At 46.5% G+C, this 22,021-nt stretch overlaps 1 protein-coding gene across 2 annotated transcripts in view; it reads left to right on the top strand.

Annotated features, from left to right (window-relative positions):
* The window catches only part of COL19A1 (collagen type XIX alpha 1 chain), a 1,307,565-nt gene that overhangs the window by 1,234,201 nt on the left and 51,343 nt on the right, over nt 1-22,021 (top strand). For both annotated transcript variants that reach the window (XM_075340245.1, XM_075340246.1), the window contains exon 49: nt 11,598-11,664. In XM_075340245.1, the coding sequence (XP_075196360.1) occupies nt 11,598-11,664 (67 nt within the window). The remainder of the gene's footprint in view (nt 1-11,597; nt 11,665-22,021) is intronic.

Here is a 22,021-nt window from a genome sequence, read left to right as displayed (position 1 = left end):
TTTCCGTGTGACACCTATGAGCGATTTTGAATCATCGCAAAAACGTTCAAAATCGCTCATCGGTGACATGGAGGTCCATTCTCAAATATCGCTGCTGATCGGAGTAGGAAGTAGTTCGTCGCTCCTGCGGCAACACACATCGCTATGTGTGACACCGCAGGAACGAGGAACCTCACCTTACCTGCGGCCGCCGGCAATGAGGAAGGAAGGAGGTGGGCGGGATGTTACGTCCCGCTCATCTCTGCCCCTCCGCTTCTATTGAGTGGCGTTTCAGTGATGCTGCTGTGACGTCGCTGTGACGCTCACCGAACCGCCCCCTTAGAAAGGAGGCGGTTCACCGGTCACAGCAACGTCGGTAGACAGGTAAGTAGTGTGATGGGTCCGCGCGATGTTGTGCGCCACGGGCAGCGATTTGCACGTGTCGCACAACCAATGAGGGGCGAGTACGCACGCTAGCGATATCGGTCATGATATCGCGGCCTTAAGAGCATCCGTCTATATCTAAGTTTGGTTTTCTGATAGTCAATTGATGCAATGTCGCACTCTTCATATGTAGCCCTTGTCTAAATGTTGGTAATTTGAAGCTGTTGGATGATTTTCAAAAGAGATATTTTTTTAAGGAAAAATTGACATATTTAACTGTTGCTATTTGCTAGTATTAGGTTGCTATGGTAAAATGTCTTGATATAATATATGTAAGCATAGGGGAATGATTGAAATGCACCAGGCATTGTACTTACTGAAAATTACATTATGTTCTGTGCATTGATGTCTTTTAAGTATAGCAAACAAGAGAGTGGCATGTGTGAGGATTACTACAAAACACCAACTAAATAGAAAAACAGCAATAATTCTATTGCCTGTCTTGAGCAATTCTGAAACATTGGCTTAAAAGTTGTTACCCACAAGGTCTGCTTCATTATTGCATTTAAACTGGTTTATTTATCAAGTAATTAGTGTTTTGTGCCTATCTTTGATTGTGCCATATTCATCTGGCCATTTCCACCTGTTATGAAATCTATTCTATATATATTCTCCTGTTTTTCTTTATGTTCACCATCGTCGGCAAAGGTTATGGTTTCCAGATGTTTTCATCATTTGTGACTTTTCAAAAAGTCACAATATTTTTGCACAGATGTACTCCATTCCCACTATGGAGTGATTTAAAGAGGTGGTTCACCCCTTTTCATTACTGGCCATATCGATATTATGTTGAGAAACAAGGTTTCTCTCAAATACCTTGTGTTGCCAATAGTGCATGTGAGCAGCGCTATTGTGGTCCGCTCACCCCCTTAACTTGACCCCCGGGCTCCATGACCTCTGATGTCTGGTGATGTCCTGTCAACTGAGGCGGGCCGCAGTCTTCCTGGGCAACTGAACTGTGGGCGGCGTTTTACCTCTCATAACAGCCAAGCATCGCTCCTGATTGCAACGCTCTGCAGCGAAGGAGAGAGCACGCGAGATGTTGCGTTGTGACAAGCGGTAAAATGCCGCTTACAGCCCAGTCAATCAGGAAGACTGCAGCCCGCCTCAGTTGACGTGATATAATCGTACATTAGAGGTCATGAAGCCCGGGGGTCACACTAAGGGGGTGAGCAGACCACAGGCACTATTGGGAACACAAGGTATTTGAGAGAAACCTTGTTTCTCCACATAATATGAATGTGACAAGTGTTGAAAATGGGTGAACCACCCCTTTAATGTAGCCAAGAAAGTTTTTGCACCATTTTGCAAAACGTGCAACTTTTTGTCCTGAAGAGTCGCAAAAGAATTTAAAGACCGTAATAAAAAATATATGTTTAGCTTTGCACAAAATGTATGAACTACATGCAACATTTTTAAGTATTTGGCACAGTAAAAAGTCAAAGGAATCACAAGACAAAAAATAATAAAAATGTTACCGATGAATCTGGACCTCTTGTTTTACACTGAGCCCAATGTTAAAGGGTTGGCCATGGTGTCTTTATTTTAATATACAGTACATATTAAGGACATGATTTTGAGGCATTACATATCTTACAGGTCTCCTACAGGACTTATTAATGCAGCTTTTCTGACAGACTACAGTGTGCTTGTTTTCAAAATGCTAGTTGATGGAGGAACATGTGACCAGATCTATCCATCATTTTGCTTCAATTAAAAAGCACTTTTGAAAGGTTTTTTTTTTTGTTTTTTTAAAATGAGAGGATTATGATGTCATATAAATTAAGTGGCCAACCTCTTTAAGGACTAAAATCTTTACCGGAAGTCTGAGTTAGCAATTACAGGTTAGCTGCCTTAAAGAAGCAACTGATAACAGGAATAATGGGTAGTTGAGATGGACAAAAGAAGAAGGATAACAACAAAGAGTGCCATCCAATTCGGCAGCCTAAAGCCCGCTACACACGCTTCAATATATCTCACAATCCGTCGTTGGGGTCAAGTTGTAAGTGACGCACATCCGGCATCGTTTGTGAGGTATCTGCGTGTGACAGCTACATGCGATCAGGATTGAACGCAAAACCGTTGATCGCAAACACATCGTATCATTCTCTAGAATTGAGCGTTTTGTTGCACGAACCTAGTCAATTGTAACGTGTGACATCCCTCATACGATTTTGTTGTCTGATGCTATGTGCGCAGGTGTGCGCTCTGCACCGCAGCTTAAAAAAGGTCTGCTTCAGAGCGCAGCTGAAAAGCTGCGTTCTGAAGCGCCTCACAATGTCTGTCATGCACTAATCTCTGTCAGTCCGTCACTATCTCTGTCCCTCACTCTCAGTCCATGTCAGTCTATCCCCCTCTCTCATATACTCACCGATCCCCGATCCCTGGCGCTGCACGGCGTTCACACTGCTCCGGCGGCTTTTACTGTTTTGAAAAAGCCGGCCGCCCATTAAACAATTTCGTATTCCCTGCTTTCCCTGCCCACCAGCGCCTATGATTGGTTACAGTGAGACACGCCCCCACTCTGAGTGACAGGTGTCACACTGCACCCAATCACAGCAGCCGGTGGGCGTGTCTATACTGTGTAGTGAAATAAATAATTAAATAATTAAAAAAAACGGCGTGCGGTTCCCCCCATTTTTAAAACCAGCCAGATAAAGCCATACGGCTGAAGGCTGGTATTCTCAGGATGGGGAGCTCCACGTTATGGGGAGCCCCCCACCCTAACAATATCAGCCAACAGCCGCCCAGAATTGCCGCATACATTAGATGCGACAGTTCTGGGACTGTACCCGTCTCTTCCCGATTTACCCTGGTGCGTTGGCAAATCGGGGTAATAAGGAGTTATTGGCAGCCCATAGCTGCCAATAAGTCCTAGATTAATCATGTCAGGCGTCTATGAGACACCCTCCATGATTAATCTGTAAGTTACAGTAAATAAACACACACCCGAAAAGATCCTTTATTAGAAATAAAAACACACACATATACCCTGGTTCACCACTTTAATCAGCCCCAAAAAGCCCTCCTTGTCCGGCGTAATCCAGGATGATCCAGCGTCGCTTCCACCGCAGCTGCATGGAGGTGACCGGAGCCGCAGCAGACACAGCCGCTCCGGTCACCTCCATGCAGCAAATGAAGACAGCCGTGCGATCAGCTGCTGTCACTGAGGTTACCCGCGGCCACCGGTGGATGCAGCGGTGGCCGCGGGTAACCTCAGTGACAGCAGCTGATCGCGCGGCTGTGTTCATTTGCTGTGTGGAGGTGACCGGAGCGGCTGTGTGTGCTGCAGCTCCGGTCACCTCCATGCAGCAGCGCTGGATGCGACGCTGGATCATCCTGGATTACGCCGGACAAGGAGGGCTTTTTGGGGCTGATTAAAGTGGTGAACCAGGGTATATGTGTGTGTTTTTATTTCTAATAAAGGATTTTTTTCTGGTGTGTGTGTTTATTTACTGTAACTTACAGATTAATCATGGAGGGTGTCTCATAGACGCCTGACATGATTAATCTAGGACTTATTGGCAGCTATGGGCTGCCAATAACTCCTTATTACCCCGATTTGCCAACGCACCAGGGTAAATCGGGAAGAGCCGGGTACAGTCCCAGAACTGTCGCATCTAATGTATGCGGCAATTCTGGGCGGCTGTTGGCTGATATTGTTAGGGTGGGGGGCTCCCCATAACGTGGAGCTCCCCATCCTGAGAATACCAGCCTTCAGCCAGATGGCTTTATCTGGCTGGTTTTAAAAATGGGGGGAACCGCACGCCGTTTTTTTTAATTATTTAATTATTTATTTCACTACACAGTATAGACACGCCCACCGGCTGCTGTGATTGGGTGCAGTGTGACACCTGTCACTCAGAGTGGGGGCGTGTCTCACTGTAACCAATCATAGGCGCTGGTGGGCGGGGAAAGCAGGGAATACGAAATTGTTTAATGGGCGGCCGGCTTTTTCAAAACAGTAAAAGCCGCCGGAGCAGTGTGAATGCCGTGCAGCGCCGGGGATCGGGGATTGGTGAGTATATGAGAGAGGGCTGCTAACTTCAGTTACTCAGGAGATTAGCGGTCACCGGTGAGTCTTCACTGGTGACCGCTAATCAGGACGCGACACAGACACAGCCGCAGCATCACAATGAAGTCGGGTGAAGTTCACCCGAGTTCATTCTGACAGTGCGGCTCTGTCTGTGTCTGCTGTCATCTGCCATTCAGCTCTGCTACATGGCTGTCTGTGTCTGCTGTTAGCGGCCATGTAGCAGAGCTGAATGGCAGATGACATAGTAAAAACGCATCCCACATTACACACGCTTGGCAAGTCAATAAATAAAAAAAAAAAAAAGGTGCTCAATGCATACGTCACAGAACACATGATCTAAAGGATCGCACACAAAATTGACCAATTTAACATAGACTACTAACGCACGTGTGACAGCAAATGAACGACCAACGTGAAATCTCATAGATCCCGTATGCAACCTGGGCGTGTCACATCGCAAATGCGATTGTACAACTAATTGCAATGTGTAAAGTGGGCTTTAAGCCTGCTTTACACACTTCAATAGATCTTTCAATCCGTCGTCGGGGTCAAGTTGTAAGTGACGCACATCCGGCATCGTTCGTGATGTATTTGCGTGTGAAACCTACATGCGATCGATATTGAACGAAAATACGGTGATCGCATACACGTCGTTTATTCCTCATACATTGGACGTTTGGTAGTACGAAACTAGTGAATTGTAACGTGTGACATCCCTCATACGATTTCGGTGTCTGATGCTATGTGCGCAGGTGTGCGCTCTGCACCGCAGCTTAACAAAGGTCTGCTTCAGAGCGCAGCTGAAAAGCTGCGTTCTGAAGCGCCTCACAATGTCTGTCATGCACTAATCTCTGTCAGTCGGTCACTATCTCTGTCCCTCACTCTCTGTCCATGTCAGTCTATCCCCCTCTCTCATATACTCACCGATCCCCGTTCCCCGGCGCTGCACGGCATTCACACTGCTCCGGCGGCTTTTACTGTTTTGAAAAAGCCGGCCGCCCATTAAACAATCTCCTATTCCCTGCTTTCCCCGCCCACCGGCGCCTATGATTGGTTACAGTGAGACACGCCCCCACGCTGAGTGACAGGTGTCACACTGCACCCAATCACAGCAGCCGGTGGGCGTGTCTATACTGTGCAGTGAAATAAATAATTAAATAATTAAAAAAAACGGTGTGCGGTCCCCCCCCAATTTTAAAACCAGCCAGATAAAGCCATACGGCTGAAGGCTGGTATTCTCAGGATGGGGAGCTCCACGTTATGGGGAGCCCCCCACCCTAACAATATCAGCCAACAGCCGCCCAGAATTGCCGCATACATTATATGCGGCAGTTCTGGGACTGTACCCGGCTCTTCCCGATTTGCCCTGGTGCGTTGGCAAATCGGGGTAATAAGGAGTTATTGGCAGCCCATAGCTGCCAATAAGTCCTAGATTAATCATGTCAGGCGTCTATGAGACACCCTCCATGATTAATCTGTAAATTACAGTAAATAAACACACACACATGAAAAAATCATTTATTAGAAATAAAACACACAAACACATTCCCTGGTTCACCACTTTAATCTGCCCCAAAAAGCCCTCCTTGTCCGGCGTAATCCAGGATGATCCAGCGTCGCATCCAGCGCTGCTGCATGGAGGTGACCGGAGCTGCAGCAGACACAGCCGCTCCAGTCACCTCCACGCAGCTAATGAAGACAGACGCGCTATCGGCTGAGCTGTCAGTGAGGTTACCCGCTGTCACTGGATCCAGCGGTGGATGCAGCGGTGGCCAAGGGTAACCTCAGTGACAGCAGCTGATCGCGCGGCTGTCTTCATTACCTGCGTGGAGGTGACCGGAGCGGCTGTGTCTGCTGCAGCTCCGGTCACCTCCATGCAGCAGCGCTGGATGCGACGCTGGAGGACTGTGGAGTACGCCGGACATGGAGGGCTTTTTGGGGCAGATTAAAGTGGTGAACCAGGGAATGTGTTTGTGTGTTTTATTTCTAATAAAGGATTTTTTCGGGCGTGTGTTTATTTACTGTAATTTACAGATTAATCATGGAGGGTGTCTCATAAACGCCTGACATGATTAATCTAGGACTTATTGGCAGCTATGGGCTGCCAATAACTCCTTATTACCCCGATTTGCCAACGCACCAGGGCAAATCGGGAAGAGCCGGGTACAGTCCCAGAACTGCCGCATATAATGTATGCGACAATTCTGGGCGGCTGCTGACTGATATTGTTAGGGTGGGGGGCTCCCCATAACGTGGAGCTCCCCATCCTGAGAATACCAGCCTTCAGCCGTATGGCTTTATCTGGCTGGTTTTAAAATTGGGGGGGACCGCACGCCGTTTTTTTTAATTATTTAATTATTTATTTCACTACACAGTATAGACACGCCCACCGGCTGCTGTGATTGGGTGCAGTGTGACACCTGTCACTCAGCGTGGGGGCGTGTCTCACTGTAACCAATCATAGGTGCCGGTGGGCGGGGAAAGCAGGGAATAGGAGATTGTTTAATGGGCGGCCGGCTTTTTCAAAACAGTGAAAGCCGCCGCAGCAGTGTGAACGCCGTGCAGCGCCGGGGATCGGGGATCGGTGAGTATATGAGAGAGGACTGCTCAATTCACTTACTCAGGAGATTAGCGGTCACCGGTGAGTCCTTCACAGGTGACCGCTAATCAGGACGCGACACAGACAGAGCCGCAGCATGACCATGAAGTCGGGTGAAGTTCACCCGAGTTCATTCTGATCGTGCGGCTCTGTCTGTGTCTGCTGTGAACTACCATTCACCGCTGCTACATGGCTGTCTGTGTCTGCTGTCAGCGGCCATGTAGCAGAGCTGAATGGCAGATGCCATAGTAAAAACGCATCCCTACACAATACACACGCTTGTCAAGACAATAAATAAAAAAAAAAGGGTGCCCAATGCATGCGTCACAGAACACATGATCTAAAGGATCGCACACAAAATTGACCAATTTAACATAGGCTACTAACGCACGTGTGACAGCAAATGAACGACCTACGTGCAATCTCATTAGATCGCATATGCGACCTGGGCGTGTCACATCGCATACGAGATCGCATACCTAATTGTAAGGTGTAAAGCTGGCTTAAAGCCTGCTTTACACGTTGCAATTTGTTGTGCAATCACGTTTGCGATGTGACACGCCCAGGTCGCATATGTGATCTAATGAGATCACACGTAGGTCGTTAATTTGTTGTCACACGTGCGTTAGTAGTCTATGTTAAATTGATCAATTTTGTGTGCGATCCTTTAGATCATGTGTTCTGTGACGTATGCATTGGGCACCCTTTTTTTTTTTTTTTATTTATTGACTTGCCAAGTGTGTGTAATGTGTAGGGATGTGTTTTTACTACGTCATCTGCCATTCAGCTCTGCTACATGGCCGCTAACAGCAGACACAGACAGCCATGTAGCAGAGCTGAATGGCCGATGACAGCAGACACAGAAAGAGCCGCACGATCAAAATTAACTCGGGTTAACTTAACCCGACTTCATTGTCATGCTGCGGCTCTGTCTGTGTCGCGTCCTGAATAGCGGTCACCAGTGAAGGACTCACCGGTGACCGCTAAACTCCTGAGTAACTGAATTGAGCAGCCCTCTCTCATATACTCACCGGTCCCAGATCCCCGGCGCGGCGCTGCATGGCATTCACACTGCTCCGGCGGCTTTTACTATTTTGAAAAAGCCGGCCGCTCATTAAACAATCTCGTATTCCCTGATTTCCCCGCCCACCGGCGCCTACGATTGGTTGCAGTGAGATACGCCCCCACGCTGAGTGACAGGTGTCTCACTGCACCCAAACACAGCAGCTGGTGGGCGTGTCTATACTGTGCAGTGAAATAAATAATTAAATAATTTAAAAAAACGGCGTGCGGTCCCTCCCAATTTTAAAACCAGCCAGATAAAGCCATACGGCTGAAGGCTGGTATTCTCAGGATGGGGAGCTCCACGTTATGGGAGTCCCCCAGCCTAACAATATCAGCCAGCAGCCGCCCAGAATTGCCACATACATTAGATGCGACAGTTCTGGGACTGTACCCGGCTCTTCCCGATTTGCCCTGGTGCGTTGGCAATCGGGGTAATAAGGAGTTATTGGCAGCCCATAGCTGCCACTAAGTTCTAGATTAATCATGTCAGGCGTCTCCCCGAGATACCTTCAATGATTAATCTGTAAGTGACAGTAAATAAATACACACACCCGAAAAAATCCTTTATTAGAAATAAAAAACACAAACATATACCCTCGTTCACCACTTTAATAAGCTTGAAAAAGCCCTCCATGTCCGGCGTAATCCAGGATGGTCCAGCGTCGCTTCCAGCTCTGCTGCATGAAGGTGACTGGAGCTGCAGAAGACACAGCTGCTCCTGTCACCTCCACGCAGCAACTGAAGACAGCCACGCGATCAGCTGAGCTGTCACTGAGGTTACCCGTGGCCACCGCTGTATCCAGTGACAGCGGGTAACCTCAGTGACAGATCAGCTGATCGCGCTATTCCCTTCATTAGCTGCGTGGAGACAGGACAGGAGTGGCGGTGTATTCTGCAGCTCCGGTCACCTACATGCAGCAGAGCTGGAAGCGACGCTGGACCATCCTGGATTACGCCAGACATGGAGGGCTTTTTCGAGCTTATTAAAGTGGTGAACGAGGGTATATGTTTGTGTTTTTTATTTCTAATAAAGGATTTTTTCGGGTGTGTGTGTTTATTTACTGTCACTTACAGATTAATCATGGAAGGTATCTCGGGGAGACGCCTGACATGATTAATCTAGGATTTAGTGGCAGCTATGGGCTGCCAATAACTCCTTATTACCCCGATTTGCCAACGCACCAGGGCAAATCGGGTAGAGCCGGGTACAGTCCCAGAACTGTCGCATCTAATGTATGCGGCAATTCTGGGCGGCTGCTGGCTGATATTGTTCGGCTGGGGGGCTCCCCATAACGTGGAGCTCCACATCCTGAGAATACCAGCCTTCAGCCGTATGGATTTATCTGTCTGGTTTTAAAATTGGGGGGGACCACACGCCGTTTTTTTTAATTATTTAATTATTTATTTCACTGCACAGTATAGACACGTCTACCGGCTGCTGTGATTGGGTGCAGTAAGACACCTGTCACTCAGCATGGGGGTGTGTCTCACTGCAACCAATCATAGGCGCCAGTGGGCGGGGAAAGCAGGGAATATGAGATTATTTAATGAGCGGCCGGCATTTTGAAAATAGTAAAAGCCGCCAGAGCAGTGTGAATGCCGTGCAGCGCCGCGCCGGTGATCGGGGATCGGTGAGTATGAGAGAGGGGGTAAGAGGGATAGTCTGACATGAGAGGGACAGAGATAGTGACTGACTGACAGAGATTAGTGAATGACAGACATTGTGAGGCGCTTCAGAACGCAGCTTTTCAGCTGCGCTCTGAAGAGGACCTTTTTTAAGCTGCGGTGCAGAGCGCACACCTGCACACATAGCCTCAGACATCAAAATCGTATGAGGGATGTCACACGTTTCAATTGACTAGGTTTGTGCAACAAAACGTTCAATTCTAGACAAAGATACGATGTGTTTGCAATCAACGGTTTTGCGTTCAATCCTGATCGCACGTAGGTGTCACACGCAGATACCTCACAAACGATGCCGAATATGTGTCACTTACAACTTGACCCCAACGACGGATTGTGAGATATATTGAAGTGTGTAAAGCGGGCTTTAGCAACATGAGAAGTAAAAAAAATCAGAATAGAAAACAGTTTAAAGGCAAAGTTGTCTTTGACAAATAACAAAGTATAGATATTCTAGATCAGAAGTCCCCAACCTGTGGCTTAGAAGCTACATATGCTCCGCAGGTTTGTGATATCTGGCTCGTGGCTGTCTTCCAGTTTGGTGCATTAGCACCAGGTCTAACAAACAGCTATGAAGACCAGGTCTCCAGATGGTGACTTTTGTGAATAGCCCCACACAGAAGAAGAGATCTGAATGGGGGTGAGATAAGAACCTCTGGATCTGGGTATACTGCCTCTGTGTGATTTCTGTGAAAAAGCTTTGGCTGTTATTATATCAGTAATGTGGACTGTCACTACTGTGAGGAGTGCAGGAGCTCTATGTGGCTCGCGACTCTATCTCAGAACAGAATGTGGCTCATGACTAAAGATGAACAGACCCATGGAAACTCGAATTCTGCAGATTCATCATATAAAGTTCTGTTCTAAACACAAATTTGACCAGAACCTCATTGGAAGTCAATGATTGGACAGTTCGGCTCTCGGCTCACATACAGCCACCTATTAACAAGGCATTTCTGGGGGGGGGGGCAGGGTTTTTCACCTCCAGTGGGAGCCATTGAAACACTGCAAGCAACTACAATGGGCTGGGCATTGTGTATACTTGAGCACAGTGCTGATCGCTTGAATGGTTTGTATACATAAAGCACCCGAACTCGAACTCTGATTTTTTTTGTATAGTCTGTGTTCGGTAAGAACACCAAACTTTAAAGCTAGGGTCCGCTCAGTTCTATCAACGACCCTCTCTCAGAGCTAGGATGTGGCTCCCAATCCTCTCTACTAACTGAATGTGGCACTCAAAGTCGGAAGGTTGGAGACTTCTGCTCTAGATACTGTAAACAGGATGGCCAAGCTTTTCTTCAAACCGGAAAAATACTACTTTTAGTGCCTTAGCTCTGTCTCTAAAATGAGACAGTGACATGGCCCCCTAACAGTCAACCTTTGTCTTCACTAACTACCTTGCAAGTAAAAATAAAATGTAAATGTCAGAAGAACTTTAAAGCCTTAATGGTATGAGGTAACATTTTAGGATTCTGTCATAGTGTGGACCTTTTGAATACACTCATAAAGGAATCAATTTGATGTTTGGTCTTAAGTGCCAGCATGCTGAGTTAGTGGCAGGATCTCATCTTAGAAGAATGCATACCTTGAGTAGAGTCAGATAAGTTCATCGGGAGAAAATATCTTACTGAACAGGTGCCATGAAAAAACTCCTAGCAATCTAGATATAGGCTTGATATAGTGCTATCTTTTAAGGATAACTCCATACCATCAGAGATACAGAGATATATTGTATATTATATCGTTCTTTTGTTTCAGTTATGCAAATAACCACAATAACTTTCTCTACAGACAGAGAATATTTCATTTGAAGAAATGAAAAAATATATTAGACAAGAAGTTTTACGAATATTTGAAGGTAAGAAAGAGCACATGTAAGCAATGAATATCTGTTCCGAGCTACCTATCATTACATCCTTTATTCATGCAGTTTCTGTATTCTGCCATTAGCTGGGCTATTTATCACACTAGTCCTGAGTTATTATACACCATACAGTGTTAGTTTTATTCTGTGAGGGGTTTTATCAATTGTTACATAAAATAAGGCTGAATTTTCTTATCCTTTGAATTACTAAGACGCTGTTTAATACCACACATAGGCAGCATATTAGCTTCTATGTCTCATGCCATCCATGAGATTTATTCAACCATCCTTCCTATATATTTTATGCATGTATTTCAGTGAGAATTATTTCTTCATTATACGTAATTAAATATGCATTTTTAGAATTCCCAAGTCATCGTCATGTCTTTTATGCTTGAGGAGTCTAACGTGATGGCTTCACTGATAGCGTATGATTGTGTTTTTACGTGACATTCGTCAGCTCTGAATACCGTATATGTACAAGACTGTGGGTCATTAGTGGTGCATATATCTCGAAAATGTACAAAGACTTAACTCCAACACAGTTTGGCCAAAGAACATGATCTTGCAAATATTGTATGAATATATGTAGTGTCCTTTGGAAACATACCTAAAGATGAGGAAGAGCTGAAACTGACATTTATAATATGGAAAATATTAGTCAGATTATGGGGATTTCAAGTTTTTGTAAAAAAAAAAAACTTGTCCCCCCAGCTCTCCTTCCCAGATTTAGCAATGAGCCTCAGAAATTGCTCCCCAACCTGATGTCTCTTATTCCAGCTTTGACGTCACATCAATATTGCTGCAACCAAAAACTGAGCTCAGTTCACATCATGAGCTGCTCATAACCACTGGGCTGACATCATGAGCTGCTCATAACCACTGAGCTGACATCATGAGCTGCTCATAACCACTGAGCTGACATCATGAGCTGCTCATAACCACTGAGCTGACATCATGAGCTGCTCATAACCACTGAGCTGACATCATGAGCTGCTTATAACCAGGGTTTTATAAACTAGAATACGCCATTGAATAAAATAGAAATGTGTAAAACTATAATTTTGATATAAATATTACTTGCGGCAAATGGGATCCTATAGAATTTTGAATGTATTCAGGAGAAAGGATAGGTCTAGACAAAAGTTAGGCCTAGTCACACTATAGAACAGTGCTATTCCAATCCTATATAACAAGACATTATCATTTATGAAACAAGAGGAAACCATGAATAGTTAAGTCAGGGGTTTAGTCCTCAAGACGTTATGAAGTATAGACTTCCTAGAGACAATAGAATGGTATGGAATGCATGTAAACTGAGATTTATGTGTTTGAATAGTGATACTATTCTGCCATATTCTTAGATTTTAGCAATACACCAAAGCTATCATTAAAGCACCACACCAGCATTTTTTTTATGGCAGAGCTGGGCTGATGCTTTCAATGTAAGTCCCCTGTCCCCTGTCTTAAACTCACCTTTTGGCATCTTCATCTATTTGTGACCGACCAGTAGCTCCTGTGTTTCACGAAGCACACCGGAGGTCATAACTCAATACAACTCTATGAGAGCCTCGTTCTGGCCTTGTTCTGACTCTCATAGAAATGCATTGAGACCTTGTGATGTAACTTTTGACTTCTGGACAGTCAGAAATTTTTGGCACAAGTTGGTGCCACTGGAATGGAGCAGTGTCAGTAAAAAAGGTGAATATGCCAGAAGGTGAGTATGTGATGGGGGCAAGGGACTTACATTTAAAGCGCCACGCCAGCTTTAAAAAAGCAAACAAACACTGGATTGGTCCTATAACGCATCCCATGCTATTCAGATGACTCTGATTAAGCGGGCTTTACACACAGCGATATCGCTAGCGATGTCGCTGCCGATCGCACCCGCCCCCGTCGGTTGTGCATCACGGGCAAATCGCTGCAATATCGTTAGGCCGCCGTCACACAGACTTACCTTCCCTGGGATGTTGCTGTGGCCGGCGAACGGCCTCCTTTCTAAGGGGGCGGTTTGTGCGGCGTCACAGCGATGTCACACGGCAGGCGGTCAATAGAAGCAGAGGAGAGGAGAGCAGCCAAAGGAAAATGATGCCTACCTCGTTGCCGGAGGATGCAGGTAAGCTGTTCTTCGTTCCCGGGATGTCACACGTAGCGATGTGTGCTGCCTCAGGAACGACAAACAACCTGCGTGCAAAAGCAGCAACGATAATCGGGATTACAACGACCGGACAACAATCAACGATAAGGTTAGTATTTTTGGTCGTTCGTGTGTGTCACACGCAACGACGTTGCTAACGATGCCGGATGTGCGTCACGAGTTCCGTGACCCCAATGACATCTCGTTAGCAATGTCGCTGCGTGTAAAGCCCGCTTTATTCTATACCAATCTATACAGTAAAGATGACGTGAGCAACAGACAATAGGATGGGTCATCCCATTTTACTTTCTCTTAAAGCCAGCAGCGAAAACTAAATGTATTATGTCTAATCAAAAATATGTTAAAGCAAGGAAAATAATGAATATTTAGCTCACGAGACTCAAAAGATTGAAGCTGCTTAGTTCAAGGGACACACTCTGACCAAGTATTCTTAATATGGAAGAGTGAAGATGTTCCAACTCCAAAGGTAAAACAACATGCTTTAATCCTTGTTGTATAGAAAAAATTACAGTAAGACAAAGAAAGCTTGTGTGCATTGAAAGTGCATTATTTTTTTCAGTGTGTTCTCACACACAGCTGAAACCAGAAGTTTACATACATTATCTAAAAAGACACATATGTATGTTTTTCTCCCTATCTGATATGAACTGAAAATAAACCTTTCCCTTTTTAGGTCAATTAGGAGCCAAAATTATTTACAGCGTATTTGCTAAATGCCAGAATAATGAGAGAGAGAGAATGTTTTAAGGCATTTTTATTACTTTCTGCAAAATCAAAAGTTTACATACACTAAAGGTGGCTTTACACGCTACGAGATCGCTAAAGCGATCTCGTTGGAGTCACGGATTTTGTGATGCACATCCGGCCGCTTTAGCGATGTCGTTGCGTGTGACACCTATTAGCGATTTTGAATCATTGCAAAAATGTTCAAAATCGTTAATCGGTGACATGCCCCCCTCTTCCCACTTATCGTTGCTGCTGCAGTAACGATGTTGTTCGTTGTTCCTGCGGCAGCACACATCGCTACGTGTGACACCACAGGAACGAGGAACCTCTCTTTACCTGCGTCCCGCCAGCAATGATGAAGGAAGGAGGTGGGCGGGATGTTCGTCCCGCTCATCTCCGCCCCTCCGCTTTGATTGGGTGGCCGATTAGTGACATCGCTGTGACGTCGCGGTGACGCCGAATGCACCTCCCCCTTGAGGAAGGGATTGTTCGGCGGTCACAGCGACGTCGAGAGCAGGTATGTTCGTATGACGCTGCCGTAGCGGTAATGTTCGCTACGGCATCGATCACCACATATCCTTACAACGACGGGGGCGGGTGCTATCGCGCTCGACATTGCTAGCAATTGCTAGCGATATCGCAGTGTGTAAAGCGGCCCTAAGAGTACTATGCCTTTAACAATATTGGACAGCCCATATGAAGATTTCATGTCTTTAGAAACTTCTGATAGGTTTATTGGCAACATATGAGTTAACTAGAGACACATCTGTAGATGTATTTTAATACACACCTGAAACACACTGCTTCTTTGTGTAGCATCATGGGAAAGTGAAAAGAAATGAGCCAAGATCTCAAAAAGAAAATTGTGGACTTGTGCAAGTCTGGTTCACCTTTGGGTGCAATTTCTAGATACCTGAAGGTGCCTCGTTTATGTGTAGAAACACTTATACGCAAGTACAAACAAGATGGGAATGTCCAGCCATCATAACGCTCAGGAAGGAGACTGGTTCTGTGTACCAGAGATGAATGTGTTTTGGTCAGACATGTGCATATCAACTCAAGAACAAAAGCAAAAAATCTTGTGAAGATGCTGGTGGAAGGTGGTAAGAGTGTGTTATTATCCACAGTAAAATAAGTACTGTAACAACATGGGCTGAAAGGCCACTCTGCCAGAAAGAAGCCATTATTCCAAAAGAAACATAAAAAAGACAGATTAAAGTTTGCAAATGCACAAAGGAACAAACACCTTCATTTTTGGAGACATTTTCTGTGGTCTAACAAAACTAAAATTGAACTGTATGGCCATAATGACCATCATTACATTTGAAGGAATAAGGGAGAAGCTTTGAAGCCTAAGGGGTACTTTGCACACTAGTCCAATATTAGCTGATTATAGGAGTGCTAGGTGAAGAATAATTCATCAGTATCAAAGGGCTGGAAAAACCCTTCAGTGATGCAGAACAAACATTAGTAAAATTGTCCTTATGCACTAAACATGGGGTTAATATAACCTGGGAAGGCTAAATGGTTGAGCAAATGGATAGGAAATTGTGGATTTCTTTTTTAAGTTGTTGGTTCACATTTCCCCAACTGACTACTCAGGCTACAGCTTGTGTAAAGCATGAAATTTTGTAAGAGCTGGGAAGGAAAGTGTACCTGGGATCTTCTTATATGTGACCTAAATAGGTCTGGAATTCATTAGAGGGTGTGAAGATGTATGTTACGGGGGGCTGTCTGATAATAACCTAAAAGGAGTATCAGACAGTCAGGGTCCACTGTGCAAAGACTTTGCTGCAGACTATGGCAGAGTGCAATACCTCTGTTAACTCACAGAAGGATATAATAAGTAAGTAAAGCAATTCCTCCCTTACTTGGAGGGTGTGTAGAATGATCTCTGTTAATAATCACAGAGACAAAGGCAATGTGTGCGAAATGGCACCTACCTAGGTCCGCTCTTCTAGTGGTGCAAAAGAGACGAACAGCAGCGTAAGTCGCACAAAGCTCCTACCTGCGTTCGCTCCACTAGTGTGCGAGGATACGAACCACTAGATATGGCACCTGCCTAGGTCCGCTCTTCTAGTGGTGCAAAAGAGACAAAGGCAATTTGTGCGAAATGGCACCTACCTAGGTCCGCTCTTCTAGTGGTGCAAAAGAGACGAACAGCAGCGTAAGCCGCACAAAGCTCCTACCTCTGTTCGCTCCCCTAGTGTGCGAGGATACGAACAACTGCCAGACGCAGTATAAGGAACGTTACCCTAGCAGCAATGTCCACCTACGAGTCGAATCACAAGGCCCAGCCAGACCATGTGCCTCAGGCACCTGCCTATGTCCGCTCCCCTAAGAGGTAAGGATACGGACAGCAGCCGAAGCTGTAAGGTATAAGAACGCTACCCTGCCGGTAGCGCTCACCTAGCATAGACAGAGGAATGCCTAGAGGAACGCGCACAGAGCGTCTACTCTTATGCATGAACCAAGAGGACTGAGCACCATGCGGCGTGTGTCAGGGTCTTATATAGACTCTGTGCCTCATCCAAGATGGAGAACACCAGAGCCAATCCGCTGCCAGAACGACAGGAGTGACGTCATGCTGGCCTATCACCGAGCAAGGCGTCACAAGCACATGACCAGCGACCAATCGGCATAGAAGGTGTCAGAGACATGTGACCTCGTGTCAGCGATGATGTCACCCGCACATGTGCAATGGCTCCAAGATAGGACTTAGTCTCCGGCGCTCGCACATGTGTAGTAGCAAGAAATCTGGACTTAGTCTCCAGCGCTCGCACATGTGCAGTAGCAAGAAATCTGGACTTAGTCTCCAGCGCTCGCACATGTGCAGTAGCAAGAAATCTGGACATAGTCTCCAGTGCTCGCAGCAACCGTAACAGTACCTCCCCCTCAAGGACCCCCCTCCCGGCGACGCAGGTAATCGGCAACTAAGTCGGGAGCATGGACAGCCTCCTCAGGCTCCCAAGAGCGATGTTCCGGGCCGTAGCCCTCCCAATCTATCAAGAAGAACCTGCGCCCTCTAACCATCTTAGAACCAACTATGGCTCGTACCTCATAGCTAGAGCGAGAGGAATCAGAGGCAGGAGAGTGCACTTCACGAGCGTGAGGTAAAATAGCCGGCTTTAGCAGTGAGACATGGAATTTGTCATGAATCCTAAGATGGACAGGTAACTTCAATTGGTAGACTACAGGATTTACCTGTCGAAGAACCTCATAAGGACCCAGGAAGCGAGGAGCAAATTTGACAGAGCTCACTCTAAGTCTCACGTGTTTTGCAGAGAGCCACACAAAGTCCCCTGGAGAAAAGACAGGAGCCGGGCGACAAAACCGATCGGACACCGTCTTCATACGGTCCTTAGCTGCTTGGATCGACTCTTGAGTCCGATCCCAAACCTCTCTGGCATTAGTTGCCCAGTCGGCCACAAGAGGAGGAGGTGCCGCAGCGGGAAACGGTACCGGTACCCTAGGGTGTTGCCCATTATTGAGTATGAACGGTGTCTGCCCAGTGGCCTCAGCCAGCGAATTGTTAAGGGCAAATTCTGCCCAGGGTAGGAGGGAGGACCAGTTATCGTGGTTCTCAGCAACAAAGTGTCGAAGGTATATAATCATAGATTGATTGGTACGCTCAACCAAACCATTGGTCTCCGGATGGTATGCCGAAGAGATATTCAACTCAATTTGCAGAAGGCTACAAAGATCTCGCCAGAAACGGGAAGCAAATTGCGGACCTCTATCACAAATGATACGATCTGGCATCCCGTGAAGCCTAAAGACATGCTTGAGGAATAGTTTGGCTAGTACCCTGGAAGATGGGATTCTCGATAACGGTACGAGATGAACCATCCGGGAGAAATGGTCCGTAATGACCCACACAAATCTATGTCCCTGAGAACATGGAAGATCACCCACAAAGTCCATGCCTACCACCTCCCATGGTCTATCTGGCACCGGTAAAGGATGCAAGAGCCCAGCCGGTCTCTGCCGTAATGGACGGTTGCGAGCACACGAGTAGCAGGAACCGACATATCTCTTGACATGGCTGGCTAAGTGTGGCCACCAATACCACCTCTCCAGTAACTCTCGTGTCCGCCTAATACCAAAATGCCCACCCACCTTTGAGGTGTGGGCCCATGACAGTATATCATTCTGTCGATCAGGCGGAACAAAGGTCTTCCCCGGTGGGATTTGGTCTAACATCACAGGGGAGAGCGTATGAAAAACCCTGGAGGGAAGGATAAGACGAGGTTCGTCAATCTCTTCCTGGGTAGAAAGCATAGAGCGAGACAGGGCGTCTGCCTTGTTATTCTTACTCCCAGACAGATAGTTGGTGGAGAAGTGAAAGCGGGAGAAAAACAAGGACCAGCGGGCTTGGCGAGGATTCAGACGCTGAGCGGTTTGTAAGTACGTTAGATTCTTATGGTCTGTATAGACCTGGAAAGGATGTTTCGCTCCTTCCAGCAAGTGACGCCACTCCTCCAAGGCTAATCTCAAGGCGAGCAGTTCCCTATCCCCAATGGTATAGTTTCTCTCTGCCGGTGAAAAGGTTTTAGCAAAGAAGAAACACGGCCTTTTTCTACCTGCACCGTTCTTTTGATACAAGACCGCACCAGCACCCACTGAAGAGGCATCAACCTCTAAGAGGAAAGGCTTACTCTCATCGGGTCTTTGAAGAACGGGAGCAGTTGAAAAGTGTCTTTTTACTGCCTCGAAAGCCTGAGATGTCTCAGTAGACCAGGCTTTGGGATTAGCACCTTTCTTAGTCAAGGCCACCAAAGGGGCCACCAAAGTAGAAAAATGGGGTATGAACTGCCTGTAATAATTTATGAATCCTAAAAAGCGTTGCACCGCCTTCAAGGAATGAGGTTCGGACCATTGCAGGACAGCAGAGAGCTTCGCAGGATCCATAGCCAGGCCCTCTTGTGAGATAATGTAACCCAAAAAAGGCAATGAGGACTGCTCGAATACACATTTCTCGAGTTTAGCAAACAATGAGTGCTCCCTTAAACGGGAAAGGACACGAACGACATCCTGACGATGAGTCTCCAGATCAGGAGAAAAAATCAGGATGTCGTCCAGATACACCACTACTGAGGATAACAGTAAATCCCTGAACACATCGTTTACGAAGTCCTGAAATACTGCGGGTGCATTACATAACCCAAAAGTCATGACGAGGTATTCATAGTGACCGTCTCGGGTGTTAAAAGCGGTCTTCCATTCGTCACCCTTTCGAATTCGTACCAAGTTATACGCACCCCGCAGATCCAACTTCGTAAAAACTTGAGCTCCTCTCAGTCTGTCAAAGAGCTCCGAAATTAAAGGTAATGGGTATTTGTTCTTTATTGTGATTGCGTTGAGACCCCTGTAATCTATGCAGGGACGCAAATCACCCTCTTTCTTCCGAACAAAGAAAAACCCAGCTCCCGCGGGAGAGACAGACTTATGAATGAACCCCTTCTCTAAACTCTCTCTTATATAGGTCGACATGGCCTCCGACTCAGGTATCGACAGGGGGTAAACTCTGCCTTTAGGTGGAACCGAACCTGGGATAAGGTCTATGGCACAGTCATACGGCCTATGGGGTGGAAGAACCTCAGCACCCTGTTTGGAGAACACGTCAGCGAAATCCAAATAGGGTGTAGGTATGGGAGAGAGATCAGTTGATGCAACCGCAACGACCTTAGGTGGTAAGGGAAGACATCGGGACTGACATTTCGAACCCCAACTAATAATGCTGTCAGACTCCCAGTCAATGTGAGAAGCATGAGTCCGAAGCCATGGAAGACCCAGAAGGACGTCGTCTATACCCTCAGGCAAAACAAGAAAAGAAATCTCCTCTATGTGACCCTGAGACAGGGAAAGGCGCAAGGGAACTGTCCTCAATGTAATGGAGTCAGACAACATAGTTCCATTAACAACACGGACAGGAATAGGCGCCTCTAACACGATAGAGGGAATATTGTGTCCCTTTACAAATCCTGAGGACACAAAAGTCCCGTCAGCTCTGGAATCCACAAAAGCCATAATAGGCCATGTATTCTCAGAGAATGAGAGCTGACCTGGGATACTACACTTAGAGGGTGCAGAAGACGTCTCTAGTAACCCCCCTCTAATGGTTACTAGGCCTGGGAGTTTCCCTGATGACCAGAACACTTGTTGGCATAGTGCCCAGCCTGACGACATACGTAACATATAGGAGGACCAGACTTGCGTAGTCTGGAGGACGTATGACCTAACTCCATAGGAGTGGGAGATGTTTCAGATGCTGAGGAAGATGGTAGTGGACCCTCAACACCTGGAATAGCCCGATGCTTAGGGCGTGAGGAAGAGACCTCGAGTCTACGGTCCTTATGGCGTACATCGATCCTCGTTGCTACTATGATCAAGTCCTCCAGAGAAGCAGGGACCTCACGAGTAGCAAGAGCATCCTTGACATAGCCTGCCAACCCTCTCCAGAAGATAGGAATCAACACCTTCTCTGGCCAATCTAGTTCTGCCACCAGAGTTTTAAAAGCAATGGCATAAGAACTAGTGGATAACGAACCCTGAGATAGATCTAACAGTCTCAGGGCCGCATCATGGGTAACCTGCGGACCTATGAATACCACCTTAAGAGCATCAAGAAAGTCTTGATGTCTCAGAGTAACCACATCAGAGCGCTCCCATAGGGGAGTCGCCCATTCTAAGGCTTTGTCCTGAAGTAAGGAGATGATAAAGCCTACTCTGGACCTCTCCGTAGAGAAGCGAGAAGAGTTGACCTCTAGGTGTATCTGACACTGACTAATGAAACCACGACATGATCTGGCATCGCCAGAATATCTGTTTGGCAGAGCAAGTCGAGGATCATGTGCAGCTGTCACCATGGTCTGAGGTTTATCCTCTATACTCTTGAGCCGTGACTCAAGTACTTGTATGTAACGGTGTAACTGCTGATATTCTGCCATAACTGCCAGACCCTTGGCTCAGTCCTAATGTTACGGGGGGCTGTCTGATAATAACCTAAAAGGAGTATCAGACAGTCAGGGTCCACTGTGCAAAGACTTTGCTGCAGACTATGGCAGAGTGCAATACCTCTGTTAACTCACAGAAGGATATAATAAGTAAGTAAAGCAATTCCTCCCTTACTTGGAGGGTGTGTAGAATGATCTCTGTTAATAATCACAGAGACAAAGGCAATGTGTGCGAAATGGCACCTACCTAGGTCCGCTCTTCTAGTGGTGCAAAAGAGACGAACAGCAGCGTAAGCCGCACAAAGCTCCTACCTGCGTTCGCTCCACTAGTGTGCGAGGATACGAACCACTAGATATGGCACCTGCCTAGGTCCGCTCTTCTAGTGGTGCAAAAGAGACGAACAGCAGCGTAAGCCGCACAAAGCTCCTACCTCTGTTCGCTCCCCTAGTGTGCGAGGATACGAACAACTGCCAGACGCAGTATAAGGAACGTTACCCTAGCGGCAACGTC

The sequence above is a fragment of the Anomaloglossus baeobatrachus genome, chromosome 3, assembly GCF_048569485.1.
Source record: "Anomaloglossus baeobatrachus isolate aAnoBae1 chromosome 3, aAnoBae1.hap1, whole genome shotgun sequence".
Taxonomy (NCBI): domain Eukaryota; kingdom Metazoa; phylum Chordata; class Amphibia; order Anura; family Aromobatidae; genus Anomaloglossus; species Anomaloglossus baeobatrachus.
Note: the sequence above shows the minus strand (reverse complement) of the source record. Positions and strands in the feature narration are given on the sequence as shown.